Source organism: Neurospora hispaniola, assembly GCF_033458365.1.
Source record: "Neurospora hispaniola strain FGSC 10403 chromosome Unknown B0T23scaffold_1, whole genome shotgun sequence".
Lineage (NCBI taxonomy): Eukaryota > Fungi > Ascomycota > Sordariomycetes > Sordariales > Sordariaceae > Neurospora > Neurospora hispaniola.
In genome coordinates, this window is record NW_026944406.1 from 6,160,425 (window position 1) to 6,178,470 (window position 18,046).

The window sequence follows — 18,046 nt, forward strand, 5'->3', positions numbered from 1 at the left end:
TCAATCACGGCCGAGTGTCCCAAGATCCGGAAAGAAGGAAAGAAGCAACGTCACGCCAACATTGCGCCAGCTTACACGTCGCATCTTGTCCTACGCAAGGGATGTCGACCTTCAACTTGTCTCCTGTAAGTCCGAAACTGTGCGGGATGATTAGATATTCACGGGCGTGACGACTTTCCGCGATTACAAATACAGCCATCATTCGAACGAATTCACGCAGACAGCAGAGATTGGAATGGGGTTGGATACGTAGTATGTCTAACCTGTCCAGCAAACTTGTATCCTCGCTCACATCAACCTCAACTATAAGGTGACATGAACTTTCCTGTATTCAACGCCGATGCGATGCCGTAACGTCCTCCGATTAAGGTACCGAGAGAAAAAGAGAAAGGACTAACCGTAAGCAGGTTAAAGGAGGAAACTTACAGCAAGCGAACATAAAGGGAAGCAAGATAAAACCAACACTACCAAGACAGACGCCTGGAACTACCGGCCGAAGGGTAAACGCGTCAAGTAAGACAGATGGGAATGAATTCCGGGATGCCACTCCCGGTTTTCAAATACACCTGCGTGCCAGAGCAAGACTCGGTCCTTATTATAGGACCATCAAAAGAAGCCAAGCCAAGGGACGCCACTCCCTACTGAGGTTCGAGATTCCGTAGAGTCTTCAACCACGAAATCATCAAGGGACGCCACTCCCAAGTATACCTCTTTGAGGTTATTCCATCCGGACCGGACCAGAAAGACACGGTGCCAAAGCAAGGTAATCCTCAAGCTCTCATACCCTCCACTCTCAGTCGCTCAGCAAGTCAAAGTCAGACTCCCTCTCACTATCAATATCAACCTCATAGGCCTCAAGCACCGCATTACCAACCTCGATAGCCTCCTGCCTACTAACGGTGCTTTTGACGAGAACATGTCCCAGATACGTTCTCGCGCCATCAGTAAATGTGCTCACCCACTCTCCATGCCCATAATAATCGACTGCTAAAACAATATGCTCCGCCAGATCGGGACGGCGCAGCTTCAGGTCTTCGGACGGGCTAATAATCTCATACCCATTGTGCTCGCTCTCATGCTGCTTGAATCTCCACTCCAAGACGCCATCCTTCGGAACAGGAATGTACACGAGACGGGACCAGTATTGCGCACCGACACCAGGTGTGCGGTCCTCAGCTCCAGCGTAGTGAGAAGAAAAGGGAACCGGGATGGCGCGCAGACGGTCCTTGTCGTCTAGGGCAGCGAGCATGCGCACGGCAAAGTAATCAATACCGTAGGTGTGGCGCGAGGGAACGGAGACGCGGTATCCGGGCGGGCGGGCGTTGATTTCGATGAGTTTGCATTCGGGCTTTTTGGTTAAGGGAACGTCGTGAGGGACGAGGTCGATGATACCCGGGGAAATGGGGCGGTATTCGTACTTGGAGTTGACCATGCGGGCTTCGAGGTGGTAGATGCCGGTGTGGAAACCTAGATTAAGCAGGATCTTGTGTAGGGTGTTTTTGACAATCTCTTGTTCGTCGGCAGGGAGGGCAGATGGTAGGGTGAGGGCCACGGGTGAGAAGGTGTCGTTGACGGTCGCGTCGGTGGCGTCACCCTCGCAGGGGGGTTCGTCTGCGATTTCGTAAAAGAGAATCTCGCCGTCCAGAAGGACGAAGTTGACGTCGATTTCGGGGCCGTCGTAGAATGGCTCCATGACAGCTGCGGAACCGTGGCGCGTGGTCGCCTTCTTGACGGCGGTAGTGAGGTCGCTGAGCTTGGTCACTTTGGAGACACACTCTGATGACCAGCCCTTGGTAGGTTTGACGATCATGGGGAACGTAGGCGTGAAAAAAGGTCTGGAGCCATCGGTTGGCGCAGAGAGGAGGGTTTCGAGTTCTTCAACGCTTGTTACTCGGGCCGTGTGACCGGGAGAGTCCTGCAGCATGCGGGACTTGTACTTGTCGACCGCTGTCTCAAATGCCGAGACAGGACCGCTAGGAAGACCGAGTTCCTCAGCGACCTTGGCGACGGTGACAAAGAAGTTATCGGACAATGTAAAGACACCATCCACCGGCGTGCCGTATCTCTTAATTGACTGCACAATGCGGTCGGCTAGTCCTTCGTCTTCTGTCATGTCCGTTCTGAGGAATGCCTTGCGAAGCTTGCGGTTCTCGATGGTATTAGCTTCAAGCCAATGTCCAGCTTCGTCGATGATGACCAGTTTGAGGCCCAGTGCTTTGGCAGCAGCGTAGACCGGACCGCCTGTCATCAGATTTGGGCGACCCCTGACGAGGGCAACCGTCTTTTCCATGATGGGAGGATCAGGCGACAAACAAGGCACATTGTGAAGCCTATGGTGCAATTCCTGGGTGATGTTGATAAGGCGCTGCTGAAGCTCCTGAATGGATAGGGCGCTCGAAACATCGCACCACTGGACAACACCGGCAGCGTGCTCGGCGAGAAGGGAGAGGTTAGCGCTGGGGCCGGCGGCGGTCAATTCTCTTGCCCAGAAAATGCCATGAAACTTTCGAGCGATCAGGCGATCATCGATGCGAGCAATAGGAATCGGACAGTCCTGCAAGCGGTGCTCCAGGAGGTTCGACCGGACAGCGTAACCTTCGCACTTTGGAAAGATGAGGGTGAAAAGGGAAATGTCGAAGTCGGAAAGACGTGGCTCGTCAACACCCGCGCTAATGAGGTTAAGCAGGAACTTGTCCAGCTGTGTGGGTGTACTCGGACGCCCGCTCACATCCTGAGCATGGCCGTTGGTGCCGTTCTGGCCGTTGTAGGGGTTCTTGGAGGAGCCATTCGGGGTGTTTCCGGGAGAGAGTGAGGCCTGGGGCGACGGCGGCAGAACGACTACATGAATCGCAGCGTACAAGTCACCCAGGTCGACAGTGTCGCAAAAGAAAGGCCGATTGGAGCCAGCTAGAATTTAGAGCGTTGATGTTAGTGGTCTGTCGGTTTCTCGGTCGCGGTGACCAAGCAGGGTACAAGTCAATAGTGAGAGGGGAGAGTGATGAAGAAGGCAGACGCACCACTCTGGTTGCTAAGAGAAGATGAATTCACGGGAGCGAAGCTGAAGGGCGCAAAACCCAGAAGCTCGCCGATCTGAGCCATGATGTCGCCCTTGTTAACGCGATCAACAGCGCGCGCTCGGTGAGAGTGGTGTCAGGTTGATGTGAGAGGATCCAAGATGTTGATAGAGTGCAAGTGCGCGCAAACCCGTTGGCTCTTGTTTACCGATGTGCTAGACTGATTGCGCGATCGCTGTCGTGTGAGTTGTATGAGAAAGGAGTGAAACAATGGCGGGCTTGAAGAAGCAGAGTGAGGGGCAGTTGCGCGCAAAAGAGGTGGTTATTTGAGTGGCAAAGTGTAATTGAGCAAACGAATTGGCAGAGTGAAATGGAAAGACGGGGTGAAATGAAGTATCAAGTGGAGGGACTTGATAAGACTTTGAGGTTCAGACGAACACGGTATCAAACGGACGACGGGTCATAGCCGGTGACGCAAGACACTGATAACAGTTTCTACTGAGCAGTGATATTTATGAACCCTGAGAGCCATCACTTCCCTTCCACCTCAGACTGTAAACCGAAGAGTGAGGTGCCCGGTCCAGAGCCCCCTTTTGTCATCATGATCCTTGAACATTCTAATAAAGCAACAGGTTCGGGTGATCTCCCGGGCAATCATGAAACTGTCAAGACTGGAGATTGGGCACTAGGTACCTACTCACGAACTATTGACCTCATCCCGTCCCGGGTCCGGCGGGAGTCGCGGGTCTCGATCTTGGGCGGTGGAATATAATGTGCTGTCGTGCAATGGAAATGAGCTACAGCTGTAACCAAGAATGGCTGTCCACCTTGACATTCTGGCCACTCATGTCTTTCACCGAGAGAACATGATTCGATGCCAGGAGAGGCGGCCAAGGCAGCTCCAAGTAACACACTGGTGACCTCTCGAGACAAAGTGTGGCCATGGAAAAGAACAAGTGTCGGTCAACATGTCTCACTTAGTTTTGTGGAATGTCTCGTCTTGTTGGTTGTACTTGGAGCGAGTGGAAGGCCAAGGAAAGAAGAGAGAAGGAGAGGACAAACAGCGGCACAGATTGAGAACCTTGATGGCCCAGCAGTTTAGCGATAAATCTGATAAGATGGCTTGGCAGGCGCTATCCCACATAAACCCCACAGACCAATCAGCTTGGCCATTTCTGGGCGAATGTGGGCCCCTTGCGTCTTCCCCTCTCGTCAACCGTGAGGACCTTGATGGCCAATTCCCCTGGCTCCCCCGTCCTTTCCCTTTCCCTTTTTTCCTCCGTCAATTGAAAATGCTAAATGCTGATCTGACGATTGAAAGTGGCTCACCCTCGGCACGGCGCAATGGAACGGCTACAGCTTCCAATAAGAAACTTGAATTGGTCAGGCACCAACTCGTAACGGTAGGCTGAAGGCTAATGGCATGTCGGCTGGGTAACATTTCCACGGACCATCAAGGTTCTCACTCTCTCGACGTTGGTGATGCCCCTGTCAAACTGTCCACTCGCCTTTCATCGCTTCCGAGTTTAACCTGTGGGCAACCGCAGAGCACCGCAGGAATGATTGTATTTCCCGCAATTGGGCTGTCATTTCCCACCGTCGTACTAATCCCAGGGGCCTGATTTGCAGATGATTCCACTACGAGGCCCATCAGGCCGACCAGCTGGTCCCCTACTTTACTGAGCCGCATCCCTCCCTCTCTGTAGAGACTCGAGGGGACCCTGACGATTTTTCGAATTGCCCTTCACGCTTCCGTCTGATCCCATCCAGCCTTACAACCGCTCATCTATCCCTTCCCAGAACGCGAGGCCGTGTCAACAGGAAAACTCGATTTCAGCCTTGCCCATCATCCCATACAAAAACAGAACGAGAACCTCGCTGGTCGTGGTTCATTGACCTTCACCGACGCAGTCATCGTAACCATCACCTTGAAGACGGCCATAGAACTATCCCAGCCGAGTGTTCTTTCGCAGCTTTAAAATGCCTGCCCTTCTCTCAGTTCTCGGTCTTGGTTCTCCAAGGAACCACCAGTCCTCTCACTACCTCGACAACAACACGAACCCGGATATCCTTGCCGAAAAACTAGACACCATGGGTAGCGCAAACATCACCAAGGCGCAAATGATCGCTCTAAGCATTCTCGATACACACAAGCAACTCAAGAAGCTACCGACCTACCAACCAGGAGAAGAAATCAACCGCTTACTGGGGAACCTCGTCCACACATGTGTCCAGATCCACCCTCCAAGCGTAATCCAGCAGGTACGTTTCCCCCGAGATCACCAAAGCAAGTTGTAGACTCACATCTCCAGATCCTCGACTTCCCCGGCCTCCAACAAACGCTCCCCTCGCTACGCACCATCTGCTCCGAAGCCGAAGCCTGTCTCGAGACCCACTGGGCCGAGCGTGCCCTCGCGCTTGCCGACCAAGGCCACGAAACCGTCCTCAAGGCTCTCCAAATTGACTTTCCTTATTTCCAAAACTACATTGACCTCGCGCGCCTCGAACTTTCCGCCATTCGCGCCGCTTTACCTCCCAACAATACCGCACCCCTCAAGAAAATCACCTTCATCGGCTCCGGTCCACTTCCGCTTACTTCGTGGTGTCTCCTCGATGAGATCCGCAAGACTGCCGGTCAAAACGACACGATCCCAATAATCTGCAACGTCGACATGTCGTCCACCGCTATTGACCTATCTTCTCAGGTCAATAGTGCATTGGGTCCCTGGGTCAAGGGGATGGAGTTTCTCTGCGGCGAGGCCGGGTCTCCGGCTATTAGCCTTGAGGATTCTGATGTTGTCTACGTCGCTGCGCTGGTTGGGATGTCACAGAAAGATAAAGAGGAGATTTTCCTGAAGGTCGTCAGGACCATGAGGCCTGGTGCGCTGCTGGTGGTGAGGAGCGCATGGGGACTGAGGACCTGTTTGTACCCGGAGGTGAACGTCACGACGGAGAGGCTGTTGGGGGTGTTGGAGTGTTGTGCCGTGGTGCATCCGTTTACGGATGTGGTGAATAGTGTGGTTGTTGCTAGGGTTAGGGGTTGAGGTTTGAGGCATCAGAAAAGAAGACATGGGGCAAATCGGTGACCAGCGAGGAATGAGCGAAAAGATGTTTGAGCAAAGAAATCAAAAAGGTCGGCGGACGGGGCCGGTTGGAAAGGGGAAAAGAAAAGAAAAAAGGGGTGGTTTTCGTGATTCAAAAGTCGCAAGAAAGCTAAGAATACATTAATGACTTCAGAACATGGAGTTCCTCTGGTTGTTTGGAGTGAAAGAGGTATGTCTTTGGGTGAACTTCTCCCCGAAATAGTTCACGCAGGGCCAGGCAGGCTCAGGGAGGATAGACACTAACGGCTGAGCGAGCGCGACAAAATCGAGTCAACGGTGGATTTTGGAACTGATTGTCGGTTACATAAAAGTAAGATATAAGAGAGGCAGACAGTGTTGGAGGCTGGGAATAGGCAACAAAACGAAATTGGCCTGATTCTCGTAGGCAGTGGTGGCGGATAAGGAAGATAAACTCCTCATTGTTTCATGAACATTCACCTCGGGACTTTCTGGTCATTACTTCACACCAAGAGAATCTATCCCATGGTCATGTCCACACAAGGGGCAAAAGACATCATACCTACCATCAAAGCTCAATCGTCAAACACCTATCCGTCGGCAGATTTCCCACCACCACGTCAACCGACCTCAACTTCGGCGGCGTTCCCAGCTCGGAAATATTGTGTGCGACTACACTCCGAATATTCATCTCCATCAAACGCCTCGGATTAATAGCGGCAGTAGGCACACTAGGTCTTTGTATTGGAATAGGTGCGGGTATTGGCGCAACCGGTGGTGGCTGCTGAGGGTGTCCCGGTCTCCCAGTAGTAACAGGGCCAGCGCCGCCCAAAGTTCCTCGACTAATCAACTGCTGACGAGTATAAAGAAACGTATCCGAAAGTTTCAAATACACCAACTCCTTCAGGTGCGGAAGACACGTGAATCTTGGCTCCTCTTCCCCAAACATTTTCGTCCAGTTTGTCTCGTCGATAGGTATTCACGGGCTGACCATCTGGCACCATTCGAAATGCTCGAGCGTGTCCTGGTGACCAAGCAGGATGGTATTAATGTTGAATCCCAGAGAGTCTCCTCCTTCTCTAGAGGTATGACCACCACTAGCAAGTCCTTCGAGATCAAAGCCGGAGTAAGGTCGGAACTTTCTCAGCCGCTTTGCGGGTTCGAGCCATACTTGGAGAAAGTCGGGCTCGATTCCTCTACATCGGTCTTATAGCTGGTAACAACCTTCACTATTGCCACCGCTCTCGCAATTCTCTTCGGCACATTTCCCGAAGATGGTGAGGATATAAGCCTGTACCTCTACTCCACGCGAACATCTGTGTTGAGTACAATATTCAAGGAGAAAGAAAATGAACCCTCGTTATTTAAAAGCCAGCCATCATGCGCTGAACATCTAGCTCATGGTCATCCTCGAACAGCGATTGTTCAAGGTGTGCGACGGCCGCCTGTATATCCCAGCCGTTCCGCTGCGAAGGAGTGGGATTCGTGACAAAAATCTTGAGCACCAATCCTCTGTTAGCATTAGCTCGCGACTCGAGGACGAGTCGGTTCAGGAACGCCATCACAGCCGCCATTTCATCGCCATGTGATCCCGATGCATACCAGAATGCGCCATCTACCAAGATATATACAACACCGGCGGGTACGTTGTGCAAAAGCATCTTGAAGACGGAGCAAGCCGTCGATAAATCGTTCATCATGAGCCCTTGAGCGAGCAGATTCAGGTCGTTGCCCGTCGTGGAAAGGTTGGCGTTCCCAAATGGTTGCAGGAGTTGCAGCGCCAGACTGCGCATCAGTCCGTAGCCGCCTCCTAATACGTCGCCGTCTGCAGAGTGCAGGCCGCAGAAGAAGCAGAGCCGGATCATGCCAGGGGCGGACATCATCTCGGTGATCAAGGCGCAGAGGTAGCTGAGGGTGGAGAGCGACGAGCTACCTTCCAGCGACTGCTCGTCGTGGAGGACAAGGATCTGTGACTCAAGAGACTTGAGCCAGACCACGAATGCATCCTCAATCAGGAGATACCCGATCTGGTTCTGACCCCTGGACGATGGCGGCGATCTCAGGGCTAGCTGGGACGTCCGCCTTGGAAATGGCCAGTAAATCCTCCGCCACGGTTGGGCTGCCGCCGTTCCAGTTGGTGCAGAGAAGCGGCCACAACTGAGAAGCGTTGAACCCAGGGGGTGGCATTTGGGGCTGCATTGGTCCCACATATTGTATGAACTGCATGGTTGGTTGAAACATGGCCGCGTTCTGCATCTCTTTTCTTACAAGCTGTTCCATCTGGGCTTTTCCGGCAGGTAAGGTCAGCTTCCTGGCAGAATTTTCTGCCGAATGTTGTGTTTTGGATGAACTCACCGGGAAAGTCTCTCACAAGCCCCCCGAGGGTGAAGTATAAAACCATGATTGGCGATACTAGAGCCCGGACGTTCTTGTCAATTTCCTCAACGCGCGTCTGGAAGCAGATTGACACAGAGCCCTCGAACGATGCTGAGGCCTTCTTCACCTTGTCAACGGCATCATCTAGCTTCGACCCATAGTCTGCTTGCTGAAAGAAGGCCTTGAAGGACTCAACTAAATGGGATATCAATATGTGCTCGGGACTGCGGCTATCAAAACTTCCAGGCTGGTGTGACTGCGGGATTGAAAGGCTACCTAAGGGGTGGGTGAAAGGGAACCTGGGAAGTGGAATATACTAGTATTTGGTCGATTTAGATAAGAGACGACGTAGGTAATAAAGTCTAGAATAGCTATATAGAGGTCCTCCGACTTCTTTTTTAATTCCGGGTCGTTATTGCCGGCCCGAGTATTTGCGTTTGTTTTCCGTACGAGGAAATGGGGTAAGCTTACCTTCCACCGACTTGTCTTGGGGCTATATAGCCTGCCTACCTAGCCTCACCTCTCGCTAACGACGAGTCCATTGACAACACAACCTGCCTTCGGATTGGCAAAGATAACAACGGAGAAGAGATAATGAAGGAAAAGAATCAGCGACGGGAGCCCTGGAAGGACTTACAGCTACCCGACGGCCATAAGCGCTTGGTACAGTCCCTCACTGAGTCTCACTCCGACCACAGGGGACCCCACAGCTTGCATTTTGATCTTGTAAGAGCCAAGGGTAAGTGCATTACCAACTGGGTAGGTAGCAATAACTTGTTGCTGCCGTTCCTTGTGGTTCGCTGGCTAATGGATGGCAGGAAAGGGACTCACGATCCTCTTACATGGAGTGCCCGGCGTGGGAAAGACATCAACAGCTCGTAAGTGGTATCCATCACGGCGCAGAGCCGTCCGCCTTGGGCTTATCCAGAAATTGCTAACACAAGTTATCTAGAATGCGCTGCCGAAGCAAATAATCGACCCCTGCTTCCCATCACTTGCGGTCAGTAGAGGTACTTTTGAAGCAACCGAAACAACGACTAGGAGCTAACTCGGCATACCTAGGTGACCTTGGTACTTCTCCACGAGAAGTTGAACAGAAGCTAGAACAGGCATTCCAGCTTGCCCAGCTATGGAACTGTGTTCTCCTTCTTGACGAGGCCGACGTATTCTTGGCTCAGAGGATAGCGCAGGACATTGCTCGAAACGCTTTGGTCTCTGGTAAGACCTCAGTCCTGAACGAAGAGAGGAGAGCCTCGACCTGTGACAGGCCATCGCTGCAGTTTTTCTCCGGGTTCTCGAATATTATGAGGGAATCCTCTTCCTGACCACCAACCGGGTTGGTGTGTTTGACGAGGCCTTCAAGTCGCGCATCCACTTGCCGCTGTACTTTCCACCGCTAGAGTGGAAGTATGCCGGGAAGATTTGGAAGACCCATCTTCGTAAGCTCGTCGATAGCAATTTGGTCGACGTGGACGTTGAGGATATTCTCTCCTACGCCGAGACATTGTTCGAGAAACAAAGCGCCGTGAACTCCAAGATCGGCCCGGTCTGGAATGGCCGCCAGATCCGAAACGCCTTTCAGAGCGTCGTCGCGCTTGCAGGATACAAGTCCACCGGGGGCAGGATCAAGATTGAGAGAGAGCATTTTGATCGCGTGGCCAAGGTATCCAACGAGTTCAACCACTATCTCTGGAGCATCAAGTCCGAGACCGACTCAGCCAAGGCCGAGAGGTCAGGCTACCGCATCGATAAATACCGCGTCGACGAAACCATACACCTGCAAACGGGGCAACAGCCATCACAACATCAAAACTTTGGCGGTATGGTGTTCGGGCAGATGAAGCCGTCGCCGAACGCAGGTACGCAGCAGCCTGGTGCAATGCCTTTGATGAATCCTGGTTTTCCACCCTTTTCCCAGCATCAGGAGAGCAACGGGTTTTATAGCTCCCAACCTCCAGCAAGCCCATGCAACCACATTTCCCACAATGCTTGGAGCGCAGGGGTCACCGATGGGATATGCCGCCATGAATCCGTCCCAGCAATACGGAGCTAACTTTGGTGGGCAACCACCACAGGGCAACTTGCGACCCCCGGCCAACTTTGCGCCGCAGGACGACTCTGGAAAGCGGAAGTAAAGGTATAGCGGGGTTTTGGATTTCTTATTCATTCGACAGATTAATTCAAGGCGAAGCCGGACCCTGGTGGCATTTGATCGATGGTTCCTTCATGTTGGTGAGTACATGTACCTATCGCAGCGGGTATATAGGGAGGGTACCTAGGCTAGGTTCAAAATTGAAACTGATCAAACAGGCGTGTGATGTTGACTGGGGACATTGTAAACATCGTTACACACTGCGAAAGAAAGAATGTTGATGAGAATGGAGGAAACGTGGGTGTTGTTGCATGCTGTCTTTCCTGACCGGGCGTGCACCTGCGAGGTGTTGAGGGAAGCTGATTGATAGTGTAATAACACTCATTGTGGCTTCACCTCAAGCCAGGAATGACTTCCTTGCGCATTCACCTTCGTTCTACCTCTCACAACTTCCATCCTCTTCACTTTGCCCCCTTCCTTGTCCACTTTCCCGTTCAATGCCGACTTGGCAACAAGCACTCCGCATCCCAGCACCGTCGACGACCGGCGAGAATGACAACCAGGTGAAGTTACCCTGCTATCTTGTTTAATGCGAATGTTGCCCCTATTTTGTTAAGGTCATATCACTCATACAGCTTCGGGGGTTTGGCCAAGCCATCATGTGAAATCAAGCGACCACGACACCAATGTATTTCGCACTTCGTGGATGCGTTTCCCATTTTTTGATCGACAGGCTATATATTTACCCTAATGTATAGGTGTCTGCTGGCTGGCTTTCATCACTCCTCGGCCCACTTTCCACATGCACCCGCCTGCCCCTTCCAGCGGGTAGGAGGTGGCAAGTTTCTACGGTTTCTTGATACCCGACGTGGGACGCATCCTTCCAGCTATTGCCAGTAAGACACCAGACGATGGGAATATGCTGATATTCCAGCAAAACCAGAAAGGCATAGCTATCTGTCTATTGCGCTGAAGTACTCCGCTCTCTGTATACAAGCCTTGATGCTTTTATAGAGTGAGACCCAACCTCCCAAGTCTACTAGTGTATCTAATTTTCAGACAGTGTTCCGCTCAAGGACGATCCAGATGAATATCCAGCACCTGCACCATGATCATCAATGGGACCATGTATCCCAAATCAACCCAAACCACTCATCATCCCATTAGATCCATCACCTCATTTCTCTTCGCACTCAAGATCCCCTTAGTTGGCCTTCTTTCCAAACTTGACCTTGATCTCCTCCTCAGTAAACCTCCTCGTATGCCTCCGGAGATACGCCGCCCTCTCTTCGAGCGTCATGTTCATCTGGAACTCGCCAATGGGCACCATGCACTTGGCCAGCGTCATGTAATCCTTCATGATCAACCTGACGGTAATCATGATATAATCGATGTTATGGAAAACCAGCGCATTGTTGGCCGCGTAGGTTTCCTTGCCCTTGAGGAAAGCCACGGGGTGTTCGCGCCAGTGGCGCAGGGGGTTGAGGTGGTGGGAAGTATGGTAGCCGTCGTTGTAGCAGTGGCGGTTGGACTGTTGTGTTTGTCAGTATCAGGTACGCAACAGAGAACAGGGAGGGGGGAGGGGGGGGGAAGACATACAGCAACATCCACCAACGTCACCGAACTCCTGTAATCGCTCTCCGGCTCCTCATCATCCACAAACGCATGCTGTCCCCAATTACCCACCATCAACGCCACCCTCAGCACCATCAACGGCAACACCATCGTCCAAAACACCGCCTTCCCTCCCCCGGGCGCAAAGTTCCACATGGCAATGTACATGGCATAGCTAGAATACTCCCAAAACGCCGCCTTGGCCGCCTGCACATACCGTCCCTTGCGCGCAAAATACAGCGGCAGATCCAACCACACCAGGAAATAGAATCGGCCGACGTACTTGGCAAACTCGCTGAACTCATCCCGCTGGTACCGGATCGTCGAAGACAAATCATCCGGCCCGTTGCCTTCAACGTGGTGGTGCTTGACGTGATGGTAGTAGTACGAGTTCCAGGTGTGGCCCATCAGGGGGTCCAAAACGTAGGGAAACACGGCGTCGAATACCCTCGTCCACCATTTGTCCTTGGTCAGGATGCCACGCATGTGGATGTGCTGGTGCATCATCAGCGTGTAGGTGCCCACGTACCAGCCGTTGAGGATGGCGTGGAGGATGGCGTGCGGCCAGGAGAAGCGGACGAAGAGAAGGTAAAAGGCGGAGGGCACCGTGGTGGAAAAGTAGATGAGGAGGTGGGTGATCATTAGGATGTCGGTTGGGACGCGGATGAGGGAGGTGGCCCATTGCTGGTAGGCGGAGAGGAGGGAGGGAGGGAGCCATTGGAAGGATTGCAGGTCGGCGAGGTCAAAGAAGTTGGTTATGGAGGGTTCGAAGGAGGAAGATTTGGGGTCGTTGAGGGCGGAGAGATGGGTGACGGCTGCTTCGTTGCGGGTGGCTGTGAGTAGCAATTGTGTCAGTGATGGCTTCATGGGAAATTGTGAAGATGGTCAGGTGGGGGAAGCGTGGTTGGTCAACCACACCCGGACCACGGCGGGCAGTTGGGGTGTCGGTGCACTGGAGCGGGAATTGCCGGCCGCCAGCGGTCCAGAACCTTTGGACCCTGCAGTCTTGGCAACGACATGATGTCACAGCCGCGACAGGAACCCGCACCGTCCGATAACGATAAGATCAGGGGGTTCATCTGAACAACCAATTCGTTGACCGTTCCGAACCGCGATGCGATGCGACGAATGAAAAGACATACAATGTTCGCCGCACTGCGACTCCAAATTGTGTGGACTGCAACTTCGAGCGAAAGAAAACACCGCGCTGGACAGACAGACAAACACACACGTACCTGAAGCTTTTTGGTAACCTCCAGCATCCTTGTTTACACCGCCGTTCGTATTTGTATCTGTCTCTTCTGTCCCTGTTGTCTCCGTATCGCTCGCCGACGCATATGCTGAATCCGAATTGCCCTTCTCCTTCGCCTTCAAGTGGTCGCTGTAATCGGTCGCCAACGTCTGCAAGACCACACGATCGGCCTTGGTGAGGTCGTGGGCGAAGACAATGTGTTCCATTGTCTTGGTCGCGGATCGCTTGTTCTCGTTTCGGTCTTGGTTCGGGCCTGGCGCCGGTGATTGTCGGGGAGGGGTGTCCCGGGTTTGAGTGCGCAAAGCGCAAACGGGAAGAACGGCTGGGCGCGGCGCGTTGTTGGGGTTTTCCGTTCAACGGTTGCGATTGCTCATGCGACGCGATGCAGGTTGGCTTGGATGTATGTGATGCGCAAGTCGAGAAATTGAAAGCGCCGAACAAAGGACGATGTACTAGCAATCAAGAAGACCAAGGTAGGGTCCTTGAAGAAAAAGGGGGAGGGGCAAGGTAGACGAGGTAAACAGATGTATGTACCCTGCAAAAAAGGAGAAAAAGGTCGACAAGGACAAAAAGCGAATGGGGCCCCGCGAGGAAAACTGAAAAGGCGGGCGACAGTCCAGTTCACTACTTTGAACGGTCCGGGGAACAAAATGTAAAAGGTCCGGCTACAACCGTACCAGGAAGCGACGAACTGAAGCGACGAAACAACGAACGAGCAAACGACACGAAAAGTACATTCGTTGGATATCAGCCCACGGTTGGCTAAACTCATTGTTCGCCAAACACAAGGGCCCCTCGAAATTTGTGGTTCATGTGGAGCCAGATGCCATTCTTGCATCGGATAGCGCGGACTGGCTTGTTGCCTGCCAGAAGCTCATTGTTTACTTTCTGATAAACAAAACGATCTACACATCGGATGGTGCTATTTGCATGAGATGACCATTTGCTGTCAAGTTGCTCTTGAGCAACAACAAATAAGCTTCTCAGATCAGAATTCGGTGCCGGGGTTGCCTTTCTTTCTGTCTTGGGGACCTCATCCGAGAGCCGAGCCCTGGAACCCAAGTTGGTTTTACATAGTGTCAGGGGTGCCAGCACAACCCTAACCCTGTGTGGATTTGGGAAACAAGCAGTTGAGCACAGACCATTTCTGCGCAGCTCTCTTCGCCCGTCTCGTCCTCTTCCATTTCTTCTTCCAACATTCATCACGCACTCGACACTCAATAGCTGAGCGTTCATTCCCAAAGTGCTGTTTTGTTCTTGAGACCTACCTCAATTCGCTTCGTCTCCGTCACTTGGCGCATTCCTCTTACCATGGCACCATGTCTTATTTTTATTTCCATACTGTCGTGGGCACTACCGGGTCAGCCAAGGTGCGAAGCCGTCAAAAGCTGACAATCGCAACACCAATGTTCTCCCAGCTCATGGCGTCAATCCCCATGCCAAACTTTGGGCTGTTGTTCAGCTAATGGGCGCTTGATCTGCCTTACTTTATCTCTGCCGTTTGCTTCCAGTAACCTCGCGTCGTTTCCACATGCACCTGGTTCAGCCAAATTCACAACATCAACACCATCCTGCTCGCGCACCGAGAAACGCTCCAGCACTTTGGGTGGTGTTAGATGATGGCATCTCGGAAAACCGACGATGCAGCCTGGGTCAAGATGTTCGGGCAAGATCAAAAGCTGTCGTGTCTTCCACAGCTGAAAGACTTGAGATATCTGAAGCTGTCAGACATGTTCGTCTACACCCGTCAGCAGCACGTGGATCGATACCCGCGTGCTGCGAGGGACGGTGTGTATCCGGCTGTGCGGGATCTTCACGGTTATCGGGCGGTACTCCCACATAATCTGACAGAACTGGGGGCACCGCCGAAGCTGCGTCCGGTTTATGTGGGGGGACATTTACCGACTGATCGGTATATGAGGATTGACCTTTGATGGTGTTCGTGGGAACAATAGCGAGAACCAAGGACTTGGGTTTCTGTGTTGCCTGAGGTGAGATAGCGCTGCATTTTCAGACGGGAGGCGAGTGAGTGGTCTGTAACTTTACAAGGTAGAAGTAGTACCTTATCCTCACACCGTATAGCTGTTCCTTCCTCCAAACTGGTCAGTAACTTGCCAAACGCTCCTTCCACAATTCCACCTAACCGTCCCTCCTAATTTTTTTTTTTTTTTTTTTTTTTTTTTTTTTTTTTTTTTTTTTTTGCCGCACTTCGCCACCTTTTCCCCGCGCCCCTCCTCCCTTCACTTCCCGTTTTTTCCTCCTCTTGTGTTATCGCTTCCTTTCACACAATATCGAGCAACGGACATCTTGACTGCTTCGTGTCCACGATCCGCGGCGGTCTCGGCAAGTGAGTACGGTATACGAAGGCTTCGGTTGTTCAATTCCACTCTCAGTACGCACCAAGACCTGCTGTTGGAAGTCTGTGCCCTAGGCCGCCTTCACTGGCCTTGCCCATTGACGTACACCCTTCCCGGTATACCTAACTAGGCTGCCCAGTTTCCATTTTCTCTTCTGTTGGACACCTCCAGACTCGAGCCCTTTTCGTTGTCGCCTTCTAGCCCTCCGATACCTGCCTCTCCCACAACGGAAAACGAGAAACCTCGGAGTGTGCTATTTGTCACGCAGATCCTGCTGTTCAGTCACCCCCTCACGGCGCAATTACGGCCATTCTTTCCCAATCAGCACCCAACATTCAGACGTCCTTTCCGCAAGAGGTATGCTCGAGAAGCACTGAAAGCCTTGTCGTAGTCACATCGATAGACCTTCGCGAACATGTCGGATCACCAAATGACAGGCAGTTCCTCACCTAGTAAGTCTATTCCACATTCCACAACAGTGACAGCGGACTGACGGGACGCCAATCCCATTCCAGGCCGATGCCCTTGTGGTAACACCTCGCCGCATGTGGAGTTTCTCCCACCTATTCCACAGCTTATCGGCCCCTGTGACGTCGAGGAGTGGAAGTATGCAGTGCAACTGTATCTCAACCATCACGGTCTGCTGGACTTCATTGATGGAACCCACGAGAAGGGCCAGGCCAATTCCGACGTGGAGTCTCCTGGTTCTTGGCGTAGACGACGCGCGCAAGCTTTCACCATACTCAACAGCAGAATTAAATGGGCCATGCCGCAGCTGCTCAGCGCTGGTCTGAGAGCGTACGATGACGATTACGACTTCGACCCCCAGGAGTTGTGGAATTACATTACCCGATACATCAGGTTGGGCACGCGCTCAGATTCACTCAAGGACCGCATGCTGCTTCATTTGTTCTACTGCGGTTACCTTCAGGATGATGCCAAATTTGAGAAGCATGAGTACATCCTCATGCGCCGTTGTCTCCGCACGTTGGGCATTGAGGTTCACCCTAGGGCTATGAGGGAGGCAGACATTGATGAGGACGACCTTGGGCATGATGACCGCGAATGGGTCTATAGTCAGGGGTTAACGGAAGTGCAGGGAAGATGGCTGACCGATTGGAGCAAGACGTGGAATGCCTCGAAGGCTTTTGACAGAGATGACTTTGCGAAGATGTTGGAGATTGTTGAGGAGTCTGCTGTGGCGTAGTAGGCACGGATCGCATCTTTGCTATTGCGCGAAGAAACTGCTCATGTTTAAGCCACGCGGGCTTGGTCGTAATGAAGGAGGGACAAATGGTGCACAGGATTGTCAAAAAGATTTTGCTCTTTAACATTACAGTGAAGCGTATATTAGTGCGGGGGCATGGTACCGTTTGTTGGTGATGTATCCTGCGACAGCAGCAGTTGTCTTGTAGGCCAGAGGCGTAACATTGGTCTGGAACTTGCGAAGAAGCGGCCCGTCAGATGATTTCCAGAGGCGACATCTTAAAACTGAACGGGTAAAGAAGGACCTCCAAAAGTTCACCTATAGGCTCACAAAATACACGGCATTTTCTGAACCGCCAGCTGTACAGCAAAGGGTGCCCCTGGTCAGATCCGATAAAAGGGGAAGCGTTACGTCCAGTAGTGATAGCTGCAACAAACTTGCTTCACCATGGCAGAATGATGGATATGTGAAGTGATGGGTTACTATCGCTGTCGCTGCCACGTTTGGTGCGAGTATTAATAGCGGAGTAGCGCTGGTCATCAGTGGACTACTTCCACAAAGTTAAGGTCCCGCTGCATGCCTGGAGCGGCAGTACTTGACTGTAAAGAATCACTCATCAGAAACATCAAGTCACGCATTCGAACGGTGTATTGGAAGTTACTCAGATATTTTTAACAGTGACCAGACGGCTGTTGGAAGATTGGGTAGATTTATAAGTATCATTGATTTGTGCAAAAATGAGTGTCCTTCTCAAGCGAAGTACTCACGCTCTTGATCCAGCGTACTCCCTAACAGCGCCAACCCACTTTGAACCCTGTTCCCGGGCCCCTGTCTGCTCAAGACCACATCGCCGCAGGCAGTTACTCGCCGTCCACAGCTCCATCCTCCTCCGTACTTTCTTTATGCATGCTACACTTTATCAATTGGACATTTATCCTCGTATCTCACGCTTATTTAGTTGGCTGTTGCTAATAGCTGAAGCTGGAGACGGTTTTGACGAGGAAGGGATGGGGGTGAAGGACCTAAGGGTATTGATGAGGATGGTATAACGAAGGGCGTGTTCGTTCCCGCA

The 18,046-nt window shown here is 52.2% G+C and overlaps 8 protein-coding genes across 8 annotated transcripts; 4 read left to right on the forward strand and 4 right to left on the reverse strand.

Moving 5' to 3' along the window:
- Nucleotides 1-553: 553 nt before the first annotated feature.
- Nucleotides 554-3,313, reverse strand: B0T23DRAFT_40516 (uncharacterized protein). The gene is made up of 2 exons (XM_062838967.1): nt 3,018-3,313; nt 554-2,907 (listed from the first exon to the last, which is right to left on the reverse strand). Exons 1-2 carry the CDS (start codon nt 3,097-3,099, stop codon nt 794-796), a joined length of 2,196 nt encoding a protein of 731 aa, XP_062697952.1. The 5' UTR covers nt 3,100-3,313; the 3' UTR covers nt 554-793.
- Nucleotides 3,314-4,761: 1,448 nt separating this feature from the next.
- Nucleotides 4,762-6,351, forward strand: B0T23DRAFT_40536 (Nicotianamine synthase). The gene is made up of 2 exons (XM_062838987.1): nt 4,762-5,276; nt 5,327-6,351. Exons 1-2 carry the CDS (start codon nt 4,995-4,997, stop codon nt 6,056-6,058), a joined length of 1,014 nt encoding a protein of 337 aa, XP_062697953.1. The 5' UTR covers nt 4,762-4,994; the 3' UTR covers nt 6,059-6,351.
- Nucleotides 6,352-7,440: 1,089 nt separating this feature from the next.
- B0T23DRAFT_417656 (uncharacterized protein) lies at nt 7,441-8,563 on the reverse strand (the record flags this gene model as incomplete). The annotated part of the gene is made up of 3 exons (XM_062839659.1): nt 8,432-8,563; nt 8,099-8,400; nt 7,441-8,043 (listed from the first exon to the last, which is right to left on the reverse strand). Exons 1-3 carry the CDS (start codon nt 8,475-8,477, stop codon nt 7,441-7,443), a joined length of 951 nt encoding a protein of 316 aa, XP_062697954.1. The 5' UTR covers nt 8,478-8,563.
- Nucleotides 8,564-9,046: 483 nt separating this feature from the next.
- B0T23DRAFT_435814 (P-loop containing nucleoside triphosphate hydrolase protein) lies at nt 9,047-10,587 on the forward strand (the record flags this gene model as incomplete). Its single annotated transcript, XM_062840544.1, has 6 exons — nt 9,047-9,191; nt 9,271-9,330; nt 9,405-9,452; nt 9,515-9,670; nt 9,733-10,311; nt 10,397-10,587. 6 exons carry the CDS (start codon nt 9,047-9,049, stop codon nt 10,585-10,587), a joined length of 1,179 nt encoding a protein of 392 aa, XP_062697955.1.
- A 1,009-nt stretch (nt 10,588-11,596) lies between these two features.
- B0T23DRAFT_40563 (fatty acid desaturase-domain-containing protein) lies at nt 11,597-13,698 on the reverse strand. Its single transcript, XM_062839031.1, has 3 exons — nt 13,394-13,698; nt 12,144-12,991; nt 11,597-12,075 (listed from the first exon to the last, which is right to left on the reverse strand). Exons 1-3 carry the CDS (start codon nt 13,614-13,616, stop codon nt 11,749-11,751), a joined length of 1,398 nt encoding a protein of 465 aa, XP_062697956.1. The 5' UTR covers nt 13,617-13,698; the 3' UTR covers nt 11,597-11,748.
- On the reverse strand, nt 13,699-14,439 carry B0T23DRAFT_40562 (uncharacterized protein). Its single transcript, XM_062839029.1, has one exon. The coding sequence runs from the start codon at nt 14,246-14,248 to the stop codon at nt 13,781-13,783; it is 468 nt and encodes a 155-aa protein (XP_062697957.1). The 5' UTR covers nt 14,249-14,439; the 3' UTR covers nt 13,699-13,780.
- Nucleotides 14,440-14,616: 177 nt separating this feature from the next.
- On the forward strand, nt 14,617-15,500 carry B0T23DRAFT_372018 (uncharacterized protein). Its single transcript, XM_062836697.1, has one exon. It carries the CDS (start codon nt 15,027-15,029, stop codon nt 15,342-15,344), a length of 318 nt encoding a protein of 105 aa, XP_062697958.1. The 5' UTR covers nt 14,617-15,026; the 3' UTR covers nt 15,345-15,500.
- Nucleotides 15,501-16,182: 682 nt separating this feature from the next.
- B0T23DRAFT_450949 (uncharacterized protein) lies at nt 16,183-17,071 on the forward strand (the record flags this gene model as incomplete). The annotated part of the gene is made up of 2 exons (XM_062841106.1): nt 16,183-16,219; nt 16,283-17,071. The coding sequence occupies 2 exons, from the start codon at nt 16,183-16,185 to the stop codon at nt 16,972-16,974; spliced, it is 729 nt and encodes a 242-aa protein (XP_062697959.1). The 3' UTR covers nt 16,975-17,071.
- Nucleotides 17,072-18,046: the final 975 nt, after the last annotated feature.